This window comes from Triticum aestivum, chromosome 2D (genome assembly GCF_018294505.1).
Source record: "Triticum aestivum cultivar Chinese Spring chromosome 2D, IWGSC CS RefSeq v2.1, whole genome shotgun sequence".
NCBI classification, from domain to species: domain Eukaryota; kingdom Viridiplantae; phylum Streptophyta; class Magnoliopsida; order Poales; family Poaceae; genus Triticum; species Triticum aestivum.
In genome coordinates, this window is record NC_057799.1 from 488,173,295 (window position 1) to 488,195,683 (window position 22,389).

Here is a 22,389-nt window from a genome sequence, read left to right on the forward strand (position 1 = left end):
GATTAGTAACTCGAAACAGGAATTGCAAAATGAACATAGACTAGTTAAGGGCGAGGTGACGATGTGTGTTGGAAGTGATTCCAAGGTTGATAAGATCACCATCGCACACTCGCTCTACCTTCGAGATTAGTGTTGGACCAAAATAAATGTTATTTGGTGTTTGCGTTGAGCATGAATATGATTGGATCTTGTTTATTGCGATAAGGTTATTCATTTAAGTCAGATAATAATTGTTGTTCTGTTTACATGAATAAAACCTTCTATGGCCATACACCCAATGTAAATGGTTTATTGAATCTTGATCATAGTGATACACATATTCATAATATTGATGCCAAAGATGCAAAGTTGATAATGATAGTGCAACAAATTTGTGGCACTGCCGTTTAGGTCATATTGGTGTAAAGCGCATGAAGAAACTCCATACGGATGGATTTTTGGAATCACTTGATTATGAATCATTTGATACTTGCGAACCATGCCTCATGGGCAAGATGACTAAAATTCCGGTCTCCGGAACAATGGAGCGAGCCACTGACTTATTGGAAATAATACATATCAATGTATGCAGTCCGATGAGTGTTAAGCCTCGCGGTGGGTATCGTTATTTTCTGCCCTTCACAGATGATTTAAGCATATATGGATATATCTACTTAATGAAACACAAGTCTGAAACATTTGAAAAGTTCAAAGAATTTCAGAGTGAAGTGGAGAATCATCGTAACAAGAAAATAAAGTTTCTACGATCTGATCGCGGAGGCGAATATTTGAGTTACGAGTTTGGCCTTCATTTAAAACAATGTGGAATAGTTTCACAACTCACGCCACCTGGAACACCACAGCGTAATGGTGTGTCCGAACGTCGTAACCATACTTTATTAGATATGGTGCGATCTATGATGTCTCTTACCGATTTACCGCTGTCATTTTGGGTTTATGCATTAGAGACAGCTGCATTCACGTTAAATAGGGCACCATCTACATCCGTTGAGACGACACCGTATGAACTATGGTTTGGCAAGAAACCTAAGCTGTCATTTCTTAAAGTTTGGGGCTACGATGGTTATGTGAAAAAGCTTCAACCTGATAAGCTCGAACCCAAATCAGAGAAGTGTGTCTTCATAGGATACCCAAAAGAAACTATTGGGTTCACCTTCTATCACAGATCCGAAGGCAAGACATTTGTTGCTAAGGATGGATCCTTTCTAGAGAAGGAGTTTCTCTCGAAAGAAGTGAGTGGGAGGAAAGTAGAACTTGATGAGGTAGTTGTACCTTCTCTTGAGTTGGAAAGTAGTTCATCACAGAAATCAGTTCTAGTGATGCCTACACCAATTAGCGAGGAAGTTAATGATGATGCGAAACTTCAGATCAAGTTACTACTGAACCTCGTAGGTCAACCAGAGTACATTCCGCACCAGAGTGGTACAGTAATCATGTTCTGGAAGTCATTTAACTAGACCATGACGAACCTACGAACTATGAGGAAGCGATGATGAGCCCAGATTCGGCGAAATGGCTTAAGGCCATGAAATCTGAGATGGGATCCATGTATTAAAACAAAGTATGGACTTTGGTTGACTTGCCCGATGATCGGCAAGCCATAGAGAATAAATGGATCTTCAAGAGGAAGACGGACGCTGATGGTAGTGTTACTATCTACAAAGCTCGACTTATCGCAAAAGGTTTTCGACAAGTTCAAGGTGTTGACTACTATGAGATTTTCTCACTCGTAGCGATGCTTAAGTCTGTCCGAATCATGTTAGCAATTGCCACATTTTATGAAATCTGGCAAATGGATGTCAAAACTGCATTCCTTAATGGATTTCTTAAAGAAGAGTTGTATATGATGCAACAAGAAGGTTTTGTGAATCCTAAAAGTGCTAACAAAATGCGCATAAAGGAGTGTTTTAAAGGAGTTTTTCAAAGAAAGACCTCGGTGAAGCTGCTTACATATTGAGCATCAAAATCTATAGAGATAGATCAAGACGCTTGATAAGTTTTTTCAATGAGTACATAGCTTGACAACATTTTGAAGTAGTTCAAAATGGAACAGTCAAAGAAGGAGTTCTTGCCTGTGTTGCAAGGTGTGAAGTTGAGTAAAGACTCAAAACCCGACCACATCAGAAAATAGAAAGAGAATGAAAAGTCATTCCCTATGCCTCAGTCATAGGTTCTAAAAGTATGCTATGCTGTGTACCAGACCTATTGTGTACCTCACCATGAGTTTGGCAAGAGGTTACAATAGTGATCCAGGAGTGGATCACTGGACAGCGGTCAAAATTATCCTTAGTGGAATAAGGATATGTTTCTCGGTTATGGAGGTGACAAAATGTTCATCGTAAAGGGTTACGTCGATGCAAGCTTTGACACTGGTCTGGATGACTCTAAGTCTCAATCTGGATACATATTGAAAGTGGGAGCAATTAGCTAGAGTAGCTCCATGCAGAGCATTGTAGACATAGAAAATTTGCAAAATACATACGACTCTGAATGTGACAGACCCGTTGACTAAACTTCTCTCACAAGCAAAACATGATCACACCTTAGTACTCTTTGGGTGTTAATCACATGGCGATGTGAACTAGATTATTGACTCTAGTAAACCCTTTGGGTATTGGACACATGGCGATGTGAACTATAGTGTTAAATCACATGACGATGTGAACTATTGGTGTTAAATCACATGGCGATGTGAACTAAGGAAATATGTCCTAGAGGCAATAATAAAGTTATTATTTATATTTCCTTATATCATGATAAATGTCTATTATTCATGCTAGAATTGTATTAACCAGAAACTTGATACATGTGTGAATACATAGACAAAACAGAGTGTCCCTAGTATGCCTCTACTAGACTAGCTCGTTAATCAAAGATGGTTAAGTTTCCTGACCATTGACATGAGTTGTCATTTGATGAACGGGATCACATCATTAGGAGAATGATGTGATGGACATGACCCATCCATTAGCTTAGCATAATGATCGTTAAGTTATATTGCTACTGCTTTCTTCATGACTTATACATATTCCTCTGACTATGAGATTATGCAACTCCCGAATACCAGAGGAACACCTTGTGTGCTATCAATCGTCACAACGTAACTGGGTGATTATAAAGATGCTCTACAGGTGTCTCCGAAGGTATTTGTTGGGTTGGCATAGATCAAGATTAGGATTTGTCACTCCGTGTATCAGAGAGGTATCTCTGGGCCCTCTCGGTAATGCACATCACTATAAGCCTTGCAAGCAATGTGACTAATGAGTTAGTTACGTGATGATGCATTACGGAACGAGTAAAAAGACTTGCCGGTAACGAGATTGAACTAGGTATGAGGATACTGATGATCGAATCTCGGGCAAGTAACATACCGATGACAACGGGAATAACGTATGTTGTTATTGCGGTTTGACCGATAAAGATCTTCGTAGAATATGTAGGAACCAATATGAGCATCCAGGTTCCGCTGTTGGTTATTGACTGGAGATGTGTCTCGGTCATATCTACATAGTTCTCGAACCCGTAGGGTCCACACGCTTAACGTTCGATGACGATGTGTATTATGAGTTATGTGTTTTGGTGACCGAAGTTTGTTCGGAGTCCTGAATGAGATCACCGACATGACGAGGAGTCTTGAAATGGTCGAGAGGTAAAGATTCATATATTGGAAGGTAGTATTCGGACATCAAAATGGTTCCGAGTGATTCGGGTATTTTTCCGGAGTACCGAGGGGTTACCGGAACCCCCCCCCCCCCCCCCCGGGGGGGGGGGAAGTGTTGGGCCAACATGGGCCTAAGGGAGAGAGAGGGAAGCCTGCAGGAGGTGGCCACGCGCCCCCTCCTTGGGAGTCCAAATAGGACAAGGGGAAGGGGGCGGCGCCCCCCTTCCCTTTCCCTCTCCTTCTCCTTCCTATGCCCTCCGGTGGAAGAAAGGAAAAGGGGGGGCGAATCCTACTTGGACTAGGAGTCCAAGTAGGACTCCCCCTTGGAGCGCCCCCTCATGGCCGCCAGCCTCCTCCCTCTCCTCCTTTATATACGGGGGCGGGGGGCACCCCAAAGGCACAACAGTTGTTTCTTAGCCGTGTGCGGTGCCCCCCTCCACAGTTTACCACCTCGGTCATATTGTCGTAGTGCTTAGGCGAAGCCCCGCGCGGATCATATCACCAACACCGTCGCCATGCCGTCGTGCTGAGGGAACTCTCCCTTGACCCTCTACTGGATCAAGAGCTCGAGGGACGTCATCGTGCTGAACGTGTGCTGAACACGGAGGTGCCGTACGTTCGGTACTTGGATCGGTTGGATCGTGAAGACGTTCGACTACATCAACCGCATTACTAAACGCTCCCGCTTTCGGTCTACGAGGGTACGTGGAGACACTCTCCCGTCTCGTTGCTATTCATCTCCTAGATAGATCTTGCGTGATCATAGGAAAATTTTGAAATACTACGTTACCCAACACTAAGGACATCTTTTTTATAGCTTTTAGTGATTCAAGATTACGTTGAGTCCATATGTGTGATCAAGTTTGTGAGGTGATACTTTCTTTCAAAGTGCTTAGACAACAAACCCCAAAATCACTACACCTCAAAACCTTTCCACACTTACTCTTACATTTTGCGCTGTTCGGAGCCACCAACTCAAATCCTCTTAGAGTCCTTGACTCCATTCAAGAGAGATAGCCGTTGTGCCCAAGTGCCATTCGCCGGAACCTCAGAAGTTGTTGTGCAAGCCTCTGTTGCTCGGTTAGAGCGTCCGAACCATCCTCGTTCGGGTACTCCGAACGTGTCCAGTAGCGTGCACACCAGATCTTGTACTAATCAGATGATTCCAGTAAATAAAGCGACACTCATAACTACCGAGTTACGAAGTAGAGTTTGGCAACCACTAAGTAAGTCATTACACATCTCAAGTACATGCGACAATCTCAGGTCTAAGAACATAGCATACACATAATAAGAGACAAGAAAAATGATTCCCACTATATCTCAAGTTGCGTCTGTCCAACCCTTTCTTCCTAACATGTATTCACATTGTTGATGTGACATCTCCATATCCGTGACCCACGAAACTTGGTTAGCAACCAATACAGTGCTAGTCTAATATTCATACATGTTCTCACATGGACTCCAACTAGGCACTACTTTAGAATAATCAAATCATTCAATCATAGTGTTTCACAACAAGTCATGTATTTGTCAATAAATACAAATGATGTTATTCAAAGAACATTCAATAATTCATGGATACAATGAAATATAATTATCTCTATGATTGCCTCTAGGGTTTTCTAACAATATAGTGTGCTAATTTTGGAATCTTTCAATTTCACATCTTGCGATATAGCTCGTGCTTGCTTGTTTTCTTTTGAGTACTTATGTTGTTCAACATAGGTCATTGATCCACTTAGTTGAGTCTAATATATTTAGGATTTGTGCTTGAAAAATATTTAGTTACCAAATCTGTAAATATATATTAAAACGCCTATTCACCACTCTAGCTCCTTTCACTCTTCTACCTCAAGCACCGCCCATCATCTCCCCGTGTGGGCCATGCTTCGCATGTCGCCCACCCATCTTTCTTTGAAGCCCAACGGCGGCGAGCCTCGCGACAGCTAGTGCGGCAGACACGAGATGGAAAGACCCAGCAACCCGTCACTCAGGGTCGAGGAGAACAACACAAAAGATGCGGCGCACCGATGGTAGTGTCGTGGTGGAGTGGCAAACCTCACAGGCAGTGATCGTGGCTGCGATTTGAGCACATCACTTTGCTCGCAGGGTCATCCAAAGGCCATGGGAGGAAATAATCGAGGCGAAATCAACAGAGGATGGCAAATTTGTTTAAAGAGGTCTCGCTGGCCAACGTCGAGAATTGCGTCGATCCAGTTGGTGGGGTCCTCGATGTCTTTAGCGGTGCTCGAATTCATCTTCCTCAACATGGCGTAGACTTCATAGCACAATTTCTTGGCCTCCAATGCTCTCCATCACCATCATTGTTACGGTATTTTGCCCACCGAAGTTGGAGTAGGAAGGGGGCGAAGCCGGCAGCGCCTACCTGTGGGAGGGCTCGTGGTGAGACCGTGAGAGGTTAGTGGGAGCCTAACGTGGCAACCATCAACACTAGTATGTGTGTGCACAAGGTCAGGGAAGAATGGTTGGAAGGAGTAGGCCAGATTGGGACCACTTCTCGTTGCAAGATAGAGCTCGAGTTGGGCCCATTTACCAGTCAGATAGAGGAATTTGATATAGTATGCTTTTGGGTGAGAAACAGAGAAAGAGAGAGTTTGTTTTTCTGTGTTTCAAACGAGCAGGGGCATCTTCAATAGTTGTGAGATAGTTGTTGGTAAAACTTGCCACCTAGGATTGATGATGTGTCATATAATAAATGAGGACAGAGAGCAAAGTTGTATGGAGATGAACCAACAACCCTTGCACAAGCTCCAAAGTGAAATGTGAGAGTAACCTTATACATTCTCTCACCTTCTATTGGGTAAACTAAATCCACTCCATTAGAATAGTTGTATGATAAGTTGTTGGTTGATGACATGATCATATTTACCAACAAACTAGCATACAACCTATTGGAGATGCTCTAAACAAAGGAGGAACGGTCCACAAATTGCCTTAGTTATGGTCAAACGACTTTGGCTAGACGAAAATGAAACGAAATTTCACCCGGTTCCTGGAGTGCGTTCAACTATGCAACCCGGTAGTGAAATTAAACAATGTCCGAGAATCTGATCTGTATGTAATACCTCCATGCTTAAGCATTGGAGATTTTCTTTTGTTTTCTATTTTATCTATCTAATGCTCCATCACTGTCAGCGTACATCAGCACAGGTATGAAAGCAATTACAGGTGGCAGCTCTTTCAAATAAATAAATAAATACAGGTGACAACTTCCTGTTATTTATCAGACATACATTCCCTCCGTTTTTAATTATAAGATGCTTTAGTTGCAATATGGACTACACACGGATAAAATGAGTAAATATACATACTAAAACGCCCTAGATGCATACGAATCTGAGAAAATAGAGAAAAAAAATTAAAACATCTTATATTTAGAAACAGAGGGAGTACTTCTCAGTTCTCACGATGGCAGCAACGCTGCCTGCATTTCTTTCTTGAGGTTAGTTAATGATATTCTATTAGCTCTGAACATGGTTCACATTTTGACTTGTGCAATTTCCTAGAAATGGTTGATTGGATCTCTAAGTCTGTCGATCTGTCCTATTTTTTTATACAAAATATGAATTTCTGTACTTTGACGGTTTGACTTGACTAACTTCTTTCAGCTGGCGTCACAAGCATATGTACTCCATCTGTTTTTATTTACTCTGCATATTAGCTTTGACTGAAGTCAAACTATATAAAGTTTGGCCAAGTTTGTAGAAAACAATATGAACATTTAAAATAACAAATCTATAAGATATGAAAATATATTCAATAGTGAATCTAATGGTATTGATTTGGTGATGTATATGTTAATATATTTTTGTACAAACATGGTGAAAGTTTATAAAGTTTGAGTATAGACAAAGCTAATATGCGGAGTAATAAAAATGGAGGGAGTATATTCTTTTCCGCTCTTCACTGGCTACTCCATTTACTGTTTCTCTCGCATTGACTAGATAAAGCAAATTCATAGTAGGAACGCCTGAATTTCACAGGAATCTGAAAAGAAAAAAGACCCCATATCCCAAATTCCAAATGACATAATTCGGAGACGCAAACCTTCGCCTAACAGATTAGTCAGTAGCAAGCAACAACATGTTTTGTGTGATCGAAACACCCTAAAAGCATGTTCTACTTCTGTTCAGGTTGTACCTTGGAAGGACAAGTCACAGTTAGGTACCTTTGGCGCAGTAAATATAGTGAAGAAACAAAGACTGCTAATGGAATGAAACATGCAGCGGCACATGAAAAAAATGACTCCCTTTCCACAATGTTGCAAAAAAGTACAAAATACATATCTTTAGCAAAGAAGAAACTGGAGATCAAATTCGAGTCGATGAAGAATTGACCTCTGATTTGTACATCCACTCCACACAAATGAGCTAGTCATACTACCTATATTGCAACATGGCAAACATACTTCATACCAGTGGAAAATGCGCAGACTGAATGGTGCAAAATATTCTTTGAAGGATTGGGACTAATAAGGAAGATTATCGGTCATCTCAAGTGACCTCACCGCATAAAAACAAAGCATGTCTTGGCCTATCAAGTCAGGGTGATATCGAGTAAAGGTAAAACCGACCAGGCAAGTTATCCAAAAAATATACAAAATGCGTGCATCTAAACGACGAACTAGTGCTAAATAAATGCATAGCGCAGGTTCCTTGTCTCACTTGGTCTTCTGCCAATCCATAAGAATACCATATATACCAACATCACACTTAAGGTATGTTTGGAATGCAGGAATCACAAAAATGTTATGTTTCCAGTGTTCTCCATTTGGCTTGTTCTTTCTTGGACCAACTAAATGATTTTTGGGTAATAAATTGAACGAATTACAACCTATGGACATAAAACTCACGTTGTAACATTTGCGGTTAATTTTCTTATCATCTTCTGCAGGAAGAGATTAACAGGAAAATGAGTCTTAAGGTGTCTCCAGAAGACACCCTTACCTAAGGGGTGTTCTCTCATCACCTTGTATTGGTTCGGCCGTGTTGCTTTATATATAAAGCAGGGCGAAAGCCTTTTTCGGTAAGGGGTGTTCTCTGTGATATCAATTCGTCCATGCATATAAAACTGCAACCAGTGCTCGAAGCACTTACCAGAGCTAGCTGAGGGAGCTGCTTACACTTGGAAGGGAGGAAGGGCATCGTCCATCCATCACCATGGCAACACGGCCGGGACCTTTGACCGAATGGCCATGGCAGTGCATGGGAAGCTTCAAGGTAATAGCTTTTCATGTGCTCCTGGTGTTCGTTTTGGGTTCAGAAATGAAGCTAATGACACGATCTTAATGAAGAAGCCACAGATCTTCAGTCGTAAACCCATATTATTCCCACCCATCAGTATTTCCATTTAACCTGATGCTCTATATACACAGTACCTGGTCTTGGCGCCTGCGGCGTTGCACACTGCGCACAGGGTGGTCACCAAGGGGTGGGGAGACATGAGCCTGGCATACGCCGCCATATTACCAGCTCTGCTGCTGAGGATGATCCACAACCAGATCTGGATCAGCTTGTCTCGCCACCAGACCGCACGCAGGAAGCACATCATAGTCGACCGTGGACTTGAATTCGACCAGGTGGACCGGGAGAGTTCCTGGTAAGTCTCCACCATAATCACACATGTGCAGATATCTTGTAATGAAAAATGATCCTTGCTGTTCTGACAGGGATGACCAGATCATCTTCAATGGGTTGTTCTTCTACCTGGCCTACGCAGCTGTCCCGAATGTCAGTCGCATGCCCGTGTGGATAACAGAGGGAGCCATCATCACCGCCTTGCTTCACATAGGACCTGTCGAGTTCCTCTATTACTGGTTCCACAGGGCGCTGCACCACCATTTCCTCTACTCCCGCTACCACTCACACCACCACGCCTCCATCGTCACAGAGCCCATTACCTGTAAGTAATAGCACTCAGAGTAACTTAAGCACAAACAGTGGATCCCACAAAAACCAGTTTCATTACCTTAGTGGTACTGCTCAATGAATCCAAGAGCTTTGCATAAGAAAAAAAGAATGATCACATATGAACCGGGACATATTTACATCCGAAAAAAGGCGCGTGTAAGCCCTTTGTGCCTTCTCGGGCGTGCTTCTTCTAATACAAACGACATGCACTTTGGTGTGTGCTTGAGGAAAAAAACACTCTAAAGCTTGTTATGTTCACAATTAGTGTTTCTTCTCTAAAGAAAATTTAGTGTTTCTGTCTTGAATTCTAACACAAACTTTACCTTATAATTGGCAGCTGTCATCCATCCATTTGCTGAACATGTGGTTTATTTCCTGCTTTTCTCGATCCCCATGATGACACCAATTTTTATGGGGTGTGGTTCTGTCCTGGCTGTTGTCTTGTACATCACGTACATTGACTTCATGAACAATATGGGGCACTGTAATTTTGAGCTGGTGCCAAAGCACATCTTCCATGTCTTCCCTGCTCTCAAGTACCTCATGTACACTCCCTCGTAAGTGTCTTCACAGCAAAACTTACCATCTCGTCCAGATGATGAGACTTGGGCTAATGAATTCTTACTCAAAGCTGACTAGTGGATTCTATGCACAAGAAGTCAAAATGGTTGGCCATAGCTTCATAGAACCACGGAAAAAATTATTTACCATTATTTTGTCCAACATTTTCACAGGTTTCATTCTCTACATCATACACAGTTTCGTACAAACTACTCGTTGTTCATGCCGTTCTATGATTACATATACAACACCATGGACAGCTCAACTGACGAGCTGTATGAGAGAACACTGAAAGGAACAGAAGAAACACCAGATCTTGTCCACTTGACGCATATGACCAACTTGCGATCGACTTATCATCTTAGGGTTGGGATTGCCTCTATAGCCTCCAGACCATCGGAAAGCCCTGTATGGTATATGTGGATGATATGGCCAGTGGCATGGCTGTCAATGGTACTGGCATGGGTTTATGGATCTTCTGCGTTTGTGATTGAAAGTCTCACACTGAAGAAGTTCAAGATGCAAACATGGGCAATACCAAGATACAACTTCCATGTAATGCGTTTTCTGTTCTGTATGAATCATAAGCTTTGACAGTTTTGCAGACTGATAACATTTTTTTCCTGTGCAGTATGGCTTGATTTGGCAGAGAGAATCCATCAACAGCTTAATTGAGAAGGCAATACTAGATGCTGATGGAAGAGGGGTCAGAGTGCTTAGTCTAGGACTGTTAAATCAGGCATGGTGGCCATACTTATATCACATAATTCCCTATCTGTACTTGCTTTTACATGACACTTAACTTCTGGTCTGATCAGAACATATTCAGGCATATTGGCAAAACACATGTAGGGAAAACCTTTTGATTACTTCTAACCAGTTTATGGCATTAATAGGACATTTAACATAATTTGCTGCCAAAGTTTAGTGCACAGTACGCACAAACTGGGCTGGGCAAAGAGATAACCCCTTATATTGCTGGTACAGGCAAAACAACTCAATGGAAGTGGTGAATTATTTACACAAAAGTATCCAAAATTAAGAGTTCGTCTTGTTGATGGAAGTGGCTTAGCAACTGCAGTGGTGCTCAAGAGCATCCCTTTATATACAAAGCAAGTTTTTCTGTTTGGAAGCAGTTCTAAGGTAGCCCATGCCACAGCTACAGCTTTATGTAAGAGAGGTGTCCAGGTACCCATCAGGCTGCTTGTTTGTTGAATTCATTTGGTAGCTCATTTTACGTCATTAAAAATTTATTGACTCTAATTGTGCTCCAAATATTGCGACAACTCAATTTTGTGCAGGTAATCATGAACCAAAAGAATGAATATGACATGCTTAAATTGCGGGTTCCAGAGAGCAGCACTGCCTATCTGAAATTCTCCAGTGATGAAATACCCCAGGTAAAAGTTATCTGTAAAATGGTTCTGGAATCCTGACGCTGACAGACCTTCTAGAGTGATATTTCTAACTGGGGTATCACTAGTACAGACATGACAGGACAACGAATGCTTCTTAAACCTTGTAAAAATCATTCACATAATTTTGGTTGCTAAATGATATGCTATGTCATCAGCCAACAAATGATAAGAAATTACTAGGCAGACCTATGTAACTAGCATAGTAGTAAAGATAAGAAATAACTAAAGGAGCAACGGTAAGCAGAATATTCATGATTACTCCTTCACTACAACAGATCTGGATAGGAGATATCATAGATGATAAACAACAAAGGAGGGCACCAAGTGGAACAATATTTATTCCTACATCACAGTTTCCCCTTAAGAAGACACGCAAGGATTGCACTTACCTGAGTACCCCAGCAATGAAAATCCCGGAGACGATGCAGAACGTCCATGCCTGTGAGGTAATAGCAATGTGTTTCCATTACCTGTATGTGTAAATTTCAAGAAAAGTGAAATAGGACCATCTAATGTACACGAACTTCTTATCCAACATTGGAGTAGGCCTAGATAGTGTGATCCACATTGACATGTGTTGCTACTCGCCGTATGAACAGAATTGGCTTCCAAGAAGGGTGATGAGCGCATGGCGCATTGCTGGGATAATACATGCTCAGGAAGGTTGGAACATGCATGAGTGCGGAGATGATATGATGGACATCGAAAAGGTTTGGTCGGCGGCTATTAGGCACGGATTCATTCCTCTGTCAAAAGCTTGATTCTTCTGAATCCTGACAGATATGTTACTCAGCAACGATGCAAAGTTAAGCTTCAGTGTTAGGAGAATAAGGAGTGTTGGATATGCTTATCAGCTTGCTAGCTTCATTGAGCAGGGTCTACATATATCTAGATAGAAAGCCATAAGTGTGATATATCCATAACTACTCATAGGTAATACTGTATACATGTAATTTATGAGTAATCAAATTGTAGAAAATATCAAAGCAATCATCAGACTATCATGATCTTCAGAGATAAATCAAGGGCTGTAGGAATGACGTAAAGCTGGAGAGAGATCCAGTAACTCCGGGTTTTTTCTGCCTTTGTGGTTCCTCTACATTTATAGAAAGGGGCACATCGCACTGGTTTGGTGCCATAACTAGATGGTGTGTGCAAGCTTCGTAAATAACGTGGACGCATGAGTAGACCAGTGATATGAGGCGAGAGTGAGGATGAGGGATTGGTAAACCTGCAGCCAGTCACTCTGAGTCCAGGCCCTCGCTCTAGGTGCCGGCCAAAGCATGAAGGAAAAATGTACACCACGTTGAAACCAGGAAGGAGTTTTCTTCTACATCAGATGAGAAAGGAGTCTTTTAAAAGAGTATAAACTAGAAACAAAACCACCACGTTGAGGGCACCTATATCACATAACCGCCACTTCTCGTTTAATTTTCAAGTTTGGGAAACACCATAACAAATAACACCGAATGTCACTTCAATGAATTTTGACAGTGGAACTGACATGCTGGACCGGCACGTCAGAACCTACATGGCACGAGTACGTGGACACTATGCTGAGCTATGAGTGGACCCTATCTGTCAGCTTTCTTGTACCCCGTATCTTCTCCTTTCTTCTCCCTTTCACCCTCTTTCTATGTCCCTCTATCTAGAAATCTGTTCTATGTGCACGAACCCACTGTTGTGATGCAAATGCTAGTGCCTGTGGGCACCATGCTGGAGACCTGGGCCGCCTCAGTCGCCACCAGCTTTGAGCCTTTGATGTGCTATCATCCTAGCCCTTCCAGTTGGTGGCGACAGATAGAGGATATGTCAAGGACTAAACAGTCCGTGGAGAATCATGTACTAGACTCGCATGCCAAGCAAGGGTGTGCCAATACCCATTTGCGGTCGAAATTCAGTGCAGCCCATGCTCCCTCGGACATTCTATTGAACACGGCTAACATTTTGACTCTAAATTATGCTAGAAGTGATTGATCTTTAAGATTTGTCGGTCTGCCCTTAATTTTATCAAGACTACCTCTGTTCCTTAATATTCTGTACATTCACAGTTTGACTTGACTAACTTGCTTACACGAATTGCAGCTCACGCCACACGCACACATGTTTATTAATTATTACTCCCTCCGTCCTACTGTATAATATAAGATGTTATTACAACCACAGCTGACCACACGCAAAAATGAAGCCCAAGAGGGCAACATAAGCAGAATCGGAGACAGAAGCCTTCACCTAAGCAACATAAATGCCACTAGCAAGCAACAACATGTTTTGTGTGATCAAACACACTAAAAAAGCATGTTTTATGACTTGGATTTGAGTACTTCTGCCTAGAATGTGCCTTGGAAGGCAAGCCACAGAAAAATACAGTTGGGGAAGTGGATACTGTGAAGAAATAAAGACTGGTAATGGGAACGGAAACATGCCTGGGCACATGAAAAAAATGACTTGTTTACACAATATTGCAAGAACATATTGTACAACCGTCCATGCATATAAAAATGCAACCGGAGCTTGAAGTTCTTAGCAGAGCTTGCTTGCTGAGGGAGCTGCTTACCTTGGAAGAGAGAAAAGTGGTCGCTCATCCATTACCATGGCAACACGGCCGGGCCCTTTGACCGAATGGCCATGGCACTGGATGGGCAGCTTCAAGGTATGTTATCTCTTCTCTGATATTGCTATCTAGCTAAATCCATGTTCACAAATTTAGGAACATCGTATGATTGAGTGACCAGAAAATAAACTAACTACTTCAATGAGGTTATTCCTATATTCATATAGAGATTGCCTTCAAAGAGTTTGCATTAAAAGAAAGTTTTATATGCATCATAATGTCCCGGTACTAAAGTCAAGTAGAACAGAAATTGCAGCAAAAGTTGCATGTCGCAGTGAACACTCAGATTATTCTGTTATCAATTAAATAAAATTACCTGTATTTTAAATTGCAAATAGTATATTCTAGCATAAGCGTTCCAGTCCCATGTTGCCGCCCCGAGTACTTTTCAGTTTTCACATGATCCAGAAAAACTGCTTCAAGAAAAACGATGGAAGTAAACTATATTGCCATTCTATTGTGCTCTGTCTCAATTTAAGAAACACAAGAAAGATAAGAGGACAGGGACCTTTTGAAAATTCCTTTGAATGCTTCTTGCACGGTGGATAGCGACCTGAGTACAGTAACATATGAACCGGTAAAATCGCTGATAAAAGCAATCAGATCGTAAAGATATATTGCTTGGCAGCTCATGTCGTTCCCATGGAACCTCGAACCGTTTGCGTTTCTTGGCCTTGTGATCCTAATATGAACCGCCGGCAATAGCTTTACTTTTCACATAGTTCACACACATAACCAACTGAATGGACATAGATAAACCCCCTTTTCTCTTCAAAATGAAGACGTTTGCAAACTTGAAGCCACGAGAATAGCTTCCAAACGATCAAAGATCGGATTACCACCTGCTATACACCACTGATTAATTCCCATCCATCAATGTCACATGATATTCTAACCATGAACTGCACACAGTACCTGGTCTTCGCACCTGTGGCGTTGCAAACTGCATACAGGGTGGTCACCAAGGGGTGGGGGGACATGAACCTAGCCTACGCCGCCATCTTGCCAGCTCTGCTTCTGAGGATGCTCCACAATCAGATCTGGATTAGCTTGTCTCGCCACCAGACCGCACGCAGGAAGCACATCATCGTTGACCGCAGTCTTGAATTCGAGCAGGTGGACCGGGAGAGATCCTGGTAAGTCATATATACGCACATCCTGCTATTCACTTCTATCACACTCAAATTAACTAGCACATACCTGAAATCCAATGGTCCATCACAATCACATGCTAAAATATGCTATCTTGTGTGTAATGCTAAGTTATCCTTACCATTCTCTACAGGGATGACCAGATCATCCTCTCTGGGCTGTATTTCTACTTGGCCTATGCAGCCATCCCGAGTGTCAGACTCATGCCAATGTGGGAAACAAAGGGAGCCATCATCATGGCGTTGCTTCACGCAGGACCTGTTGAGTTTCTCTACTACTGGTTCCACAGGGCACTGCACCACCATTTCCTCTACTCTCGCTACCACTCACACCACCATGCCTCCATCGTCACAGAGCCTATAACATGTAAGTAACATCATTCAGAACAGAGGGTTAACACAATGATGCATAACGCCACCAACTTAGACACAAACAAGGATCACGCAAAAAAACATTTCATTATCTTATTAGTGGTATTAAGTTCACAAGTGTCTAGATTATGTATAGCAACCATTTTGACCGATTTGTGTTCTACTGCCAAAACCACTAGATTTATTTACGTACTGATAAAACACTAGATATAAATGACATCTGAAACCATCTGAACATACATCAAAGTATCATACTAGGTTGGAATTGAAGTATCCATTCTGATCCCAGGAGCATAAGAAATTCAAAGCATAAATATGTCCAAATAAAACAGTAAAAATCTCAAGGACAACATTCTGAGATTAAAATACTGTTCAGAAATGAGGTGTTATCATCCTGGTCCTTCCAAAAACAATCTAATTGAGGTTTCTATACATGTTCTATTGCTTAATGAATCTCTAAATGCTTGCTATGTTAACAATTAGTGTTCTTGTTCTATTGCTTATGAAATTTTCCCATATGATTGGCAGCTGTCATCCATCCATTTGCTGAAATGTTAGTTTACTTCCTGTTATTTTTGATCCCCATGCTGATACCAATTCTTATGGGATATGGTTCTATCCTGGGTATCGTCTTATACGTGGCTTACATCGACTTCATGAATAATATGGGACACTGCAATTTTGAGCTGCTGCCAAAGTGGATCTTCCAAGTTTTCCCTCCTCTCAAGTATCTCATGTACACTCCATCGTAAGTATAACATTTTAAGATTAACCTTACAATCATGTTAACATTAAATTAGGTGATGAGACTTTTGGGTCCGTTATGTTCTTAATCAAATTTTACCAGTGGATTCTGCAAACAATGCACAAAAAGTTGAAACGCTTAGTCATAGCTTCATAAAACCACAAACCAGATTATTCAAAGTTATTTTTTCACCACTCCACAGGTATCATTCTCTCCATCACACACAGTTTCGTACAAACTACTCATTGTTTATGCCGTTCTATGACTACATATACAATACCATGGACAAGTCAACTGACGAGCTGTATGAGAGAACACTGATTGGAACAGAGGAAACACCAGATGTTGTTCACTTGACGCATATGACCACCTTGCAATCAACTTATCATCTAAGGGTTGGGATTGCCTCTATAGCCTCTAGACCCTCAGATAACCCAGTATGGTATGTGTGGATGATATGGCCAATGGCATGGCTGTCAATGGTACTGGCATGGATTTATGGATCCTCTGCGTTTGTCGTCGAAAGTCTCAAACTGAAGAAGTTCAAGATGCAAACATGGGTGATACCAAGATACAACTTCCAAGTAATGGGTTTTCCATGTTGTATGAATCATATGTCTTCATAGTTGCAAACTGATAGGATTTTCTCCATGTGCAGTATGGCCTGATTAGGGAGAGGGAATCCATCAACAGGTTAATTGAGAAGGCAATATTAGATGCGGATGTAAGAGGGGTCAAAGTGCTCAGTCTTGGACTCTTAAATCAGGCATGGTGACCAAACTTTTCTCGCATAATTCCCTCTTTATACTTGCTTCCACATGACACTTAGCTTCTGATCGGGTCAGAAAACACTCAGAAATATTGACAAAAACTATGTAAGGACGACCTTTTGATTACTCAGACTAATATGTGGAACTAATATGGCTTTGACTAGAAATATTGCAAAAATTCAAATGCACGCTAATTGCAAACAGATGTTCAGTGTATTAACCCTCATATTCTTGGTCCCAGGCAAAACAACTCAATGGAAATGGTGAATTATTTACACATAAATATCCAAAATTAGGAGTTCGACTTGTTGATGGAAGTGGCTTAGCAACAGCAGTTGTTCTCAAGAGCATTCCTTCAGATACAAAGCATGTTTTTCTCTGTGGAGGCAGTTCTAAGGTAGAACGTGCAATAGCTACAGCTTTATGCGAAAGAGGTGTCCAGGTACCTATCAGCCTGCTATTTTTGTTGATTTCATTAGCAGCTCACTTTTTGTATGAATTGATCTCACTCTATACAAGAATAACTATAAATATATGCAAGTTTTTGTAGGTAATCATGAATCAAAAGGAGTATGACATGCTCAAGTTGCGAGTTTCAGAGAGCAGTATTGCCTATCTGAAATTCTCCAGTGATGAAACACCACAGGTAAAAGTTATCCGGGAAAAGGGGTGCAAATCATCAAGAAGATTTCTAGAGTGGATATATCATAAGTGGGGAATAACTAGTAGAGATATTAGACAGGACCGTGAATGCTTGTATAAACCTTGTCAAACTAATTCACCCAGTGTTTTTTTGACGGAAAACAGTAGCACACATTATGCTGTAGTATCATCTACCAGCAAATGACAAGAAATTACACTGTAAACCTATGTAGCTAGCGAAATAGGAACAAACACTCCGAGAAGCAATATACTCAATGACTACTTCTTCACTGCTACAGATCTGGATAGGAGATATCATAGATGATAAGCAACAAATGGGGGCACCAAAAGGAGCAACATTTATTCCTACATCACAGTTTCCCCTTAAAAGGATGCGCAAGGATTGCACTTATTTGAGCAGCCCTGCAATGAAGATCCCAGAGGCAATGCAGAACGTCCACACCTGTGAGGTACTAATGATATGTTCTCATTACCTGGTTCTAATTTTGAGAAAGGCGAAATAGGATCATTTGACATACACAACTTCCTATCCAAGACTGAACCAGATAATGTGATTGATACTGACATGTGTTGCTGCTCACTTTATGAATAGAATTGGCTTCCAAGAAGGGTGATGAGCGCATGGCGCATTGCTGGAATGGTACACGCACTAGAAGGTTGGGACATGCACGAGTGCGGAGATGATATGATGGACCTCGAGAAGGTCTGGTCGGCAGCTATTAAGCACGGATTCACTCCTCTGTCAAAAGCTTGATTCTTCTGGATCCTGGAAGATATGTTACTCAATAATGATGCGAATTTGAGGTTCAGTGTTATGGAGTGTCGAATAAGCCTGTGGCTTACTAGCTTCAGTGAGCAGGGTTCGCATATGTCTGGATAGAAATCCCTGAGCACGGTATCAATAGTTAAGTACTGTACCTTGTATTGTTAGTGATCTAAAAGATCTTATATCAGTTTACAGAGGGAGTACACGATAAATGAATTATCAACTCACAGGAACTCGTTAAAGCATGTGCCGCATTATCAGTGATATTCAAAGGGGGAAATTCGAACTATGTACATGGCCATGGAATGAGGCAAGTCAAAGAGAGATCCAACGCACCTCGGTTTTCTTATCAGCCTTGGTGTTTCTTCTAGATTTGGGTAGTAACTTGATCGCCCCACGCCCCCAAGCCCTAATCTCCCGGATTTCCCACAAAACTGTGAACCTTGTTCGGGATTGGGCGCGCGTTGTCTCTATCAATTATGCGAAGATTGAAAGACTAGCTAGGCGAGATTAGAGCGAGGAGTGGGGATTGGTGAACCTGCAGCCGGTCGCGCCGGCTCCTGGTTGTCGATGATCCAGCCGAATCCCCGCCGGTACCACCCAGTGCCGCCAGAGCATGAGGAAGAAAGAATGGAGACGAGGACGTGGGGGCATTATCGGGTCGGTTTCGGCTGGCCTGGGGCCTCGCCCCGCCGATGGTGGTTGCAGGCCCGGCCCAGCACAGCCGTAAACAGGCCTGGTACGACACGGCAGGCACGCCACAACATGTGTGTAGGCTGGCCCATTTGCTTTTTTGACCTTTGGGTTGTTTTGTGAAATCACTAATTTAGGAGTAGTTTGTCTAAAAAAACTAATTTAGGAGTAGTCCTTTCAAAGATCACTTCCACCTCCTTAGGTTGCCACAAGTGACGCACTGCATGCGCGTCACTTATCGTAACCTGTGAGTTTTCACATTTTTCATACATTTGTTTATTCAAAACATTTTATCTCTTAAACCGCGCGTCCAAATCTAGAACCGTTTTCATCATTGGATTCCCCGCGTCGAGATCTTCAAAACTAGATCCCATATAGATAGATTTTGCTGAACTTTTCTTTTCATACAAAAAAACGGACAGAAAAACTGAATCGAGAGCATGTTTTTTTTTCCTTTCTGAAAGAGCCACGGTCGTGCCTCTCGTGAAAGCACAACCGTGCATCTCGCAGAAGCAAAACCGTGCCTCTCGTGATAGAAAAAACAATAGAAAACACCTTTTTCTGTTTCCGAGAAGAACGGTCGTGCCTCTCGCGGAAGCAAAAATGTGCCTCTCGCGGAAGGAATAAAATAGAAAACACATTTTTTTCCGAGTGGCATGGTCGTGCCTCCCGCGAAAAGCACAACCGTGCCTCTTGCGCAAGCAAAACCATACCTCTCGCAGAAGGAAAAAACAGAAAACACGTTCTTTTTTCGGTTTCCGAGAGGCACGACCGTGCCTCTCGTGGTAGGAAAAAATAGAAAACACATTTTTTTCCTGTTTCCGAGAAGAACGGTCGTGCCTCTCACGGAAGGAAAAAATAGAAAACACATTTTTTTCGTTTTTGAGTGGCATGGTCGTTCCTCTCGCGAAAGCACAACCCTGCCTCTCGCACAAGCAAAACCGTGCCTCTCGCAGAAGAGAAAAAATAGAAAACACGTTATTTTTCCGTTTTCGAGAGGCATGACCGTGCCTCTCGCGGAAGAAAAAAAAATAGAAAACATATTTTTTCGTGCAATTTTTTTTAAAAAAATTGTCCAAAAGCATTGGACAACTTACATACTAATACAATTTTTTTATGCGAAAAGACTAAGACCATATATTAAGCTTCACATGACCTTATAGACGCACTCATACTGAAAAAAATTGCTCTCAAAGCCTTAGGCTTGCAGAAGTCTTCTTCCTCTTGCATCCACCGGCAGCGCGCCGTGAGCATAGCTCGATGCCGTGTCGGGGCCTCGCCTCTGCGGAGCAAACTTTTTTACACAGGTGAAAATTTGAAACAAAAAACACAGGCCACTGTTCGACCTCCTCGCCGCTCCCCTGTGCGCGTGGTTTAACCATCTTGACAACAAGGACAAATGATGACATAAAAGGATAAATAACATTTTTATCTTGCCAGTTCTTCATGTCTACACAAAACAATATCTATGGATTTATTTTCTAAAGGTTTTTCTTTGAGATAGTGAGAGTTCCCTCGAGATGTAGTTAAGCTTGTAATATTACATGATTAGCATTTTTCAAACACATGATTAATATTTTTGTATACATCAGATACATTTTTAGCATGATTAATATTCTTTGAAAGATATTACATGTTTAGCATTTTTTTAAATACATGTTTAATATTTTCAAAATACAAGATTAACATTTTTTGAATATAAGTTTTGATGTATATTTTTTCATACACATTATCCGTTTTAGGTATACATCTAATAAAATTTATACAATTTTAATATTTTTTAAACATATGATTAACATTTGTTTCCAAATTCAAGTTTTTGGAGCATTTTTCAAATATGTGTTACATATTTTTGGATGTTATGAAAAAATTAAGCTTCATGGACATTGTGTACATTGTATAATTTTTTAAATGTGTGAACATTTTTAAAATGCAACGAATGTTTTTTAAACATTTTTTAAGATGTCACTTACCTTTTTTTTTTGTAATGCATGATTTTTTAAAAATGTCGCAAACACCAGAATATAAGTTGTTTTCTTATACTCCTTCTGTCCCAAAATAAGTAACTTGACTTTCTACTAACTTTAGTATATAACAAGAAAAAATAACAACATGAAAAATGTTTATCGCTTCTAGACATGTTATGTTGATGTAGTGTAATGATTAGCTGAGTTAAGGGTGACCACGAGGCCACATGTTCGAGCCGTGGGGCACCATTTTTTCAGGTTATATTTTCATTTGAATTTTTTGGTCCGTGTTTATTTTTATTTTCTTGACAGGAAAGCCTCCATGATTTTTTGGTCCGTGTTTTTATATGTAGTAGCACATATGCCTGTGCATTGCAACGGGAGATTTTTTTGCGAGAAGTATCAATAGTGGTAATTGATGTGTCCATCAAAACGGTCTTCGCAGCGGTGGGGCGACAGAGCGAGGGGTTGCGGTGTTCTCACATGTCATGTTTGACCGCGAGATCTTGATAATGGTGGGGTTGGTCGGTGTGGTGGCCACCACTTAACTTGTGCTTTTTTTTCCTCTGGGTCCACCTCCGTGTCTAGGTTATGGTTGCCTCCTCATTTTGTGGTTGCAAGGTGACCTTCGGGCCATAGTTGTTTCGACCACTCTCTCCTACGATGGCGTAATCAGATGAATTACAAATTCAGTGAATCCCATTTCATTGCCATAATTAGCGCATAACCAGGTAGTCCCTGCTTTACCAGGGTTTATTCTCTTTAATTACTTTAGCGCTTACTTGCCTACAAATTTTTAATCAGAGCCAAACCAGCATATCCTCTTTTATTGGCATGTGCCTATAATTTCTTTTAATTATAGCCAACCAACATATTCTCTTTTATCGTCAAATGGCATGTGGGATGCACAACAGTTCGTGTCTGGGTTAGGCCACTGTCAGTTACCAAAACGACGGTGTTTGTAAGACACGAATAAAAATCCAAAACAACCGCTGAGTTAAAGGATTAGACTCCTAACCTCAATATCTCGACCACGTGCTGATAGATATTCGAACAAACAGCTCCTGCTAAAACA

The 22,389-nt window shown here is 41.4% G+C and overlaps 1 protein-coding gene and 1 long non-coding RNA gene across 4 annotated transcripts; one reads left to right on the plus strand and one right to left on the minus strand.

Moving 5' to 3' along the window:
• Window positions 1–9,008: 9,008 nt before the first annotated feature.
• Window positions 9,009–19,304, minus strand: LOC123054021 (uncharacterized). Of its 3 annotated transcripts, XR_006426005.1 has the most exons (5): window positions 19,193–19,304; window positions 15,461–15,696; window positions 15,103–15,387; window positions 14,696–15,029; window positions 9,009–14,600 (listed from the first exon to the last, which is right to left on the minus strand). It is a non-coding gene; the product is annotated as an uncharacterized lncRNA (long non-coding RNA). The 3 variants fall into 3 exon arrangements; XR_006426003.1 differs by lacking the exon at window positions 9,009–14,600 and having other exon boundaries at window positions 14,619–15,029; XR_006426004.1 differs by lacking the exon at window positions 9,009–14,600 and having other exon boundaries at window positions 14,619–15,029; window positions 18,991–19,234.
• Window positions 14,021–18,899, plus strand: LOC123054020 (very-long-chain aldehyde decarbonylase GL1-4). Its single transcript, XM_044477666.1, has 10 exons — window positions 14,021–14,226; window positions 15,100–15,323; window positions 15,473–15,705; window positions 16,239–16,458; window positions 16,658–17,039; window positions 17,114–17,221; window positions 17,467–17,667; window positions 17,776–17,871; window positions 18,167–18,337; window positions 18,481–18,899. Exons 1-10 carry the CDS (start codon window positions 14,167–14,169, stop codon window positions 18,640–18,642), a joined length of 1,857 nt encoding a protein of 618 aa, XP_044333601.1. The 5' UTR covers window positions 14,021–14,166; the 3' UTR covers window positions 18,643–18,899.
• Window positions 19,305–22,389: the final 3,085 nt, after the last annotated feature.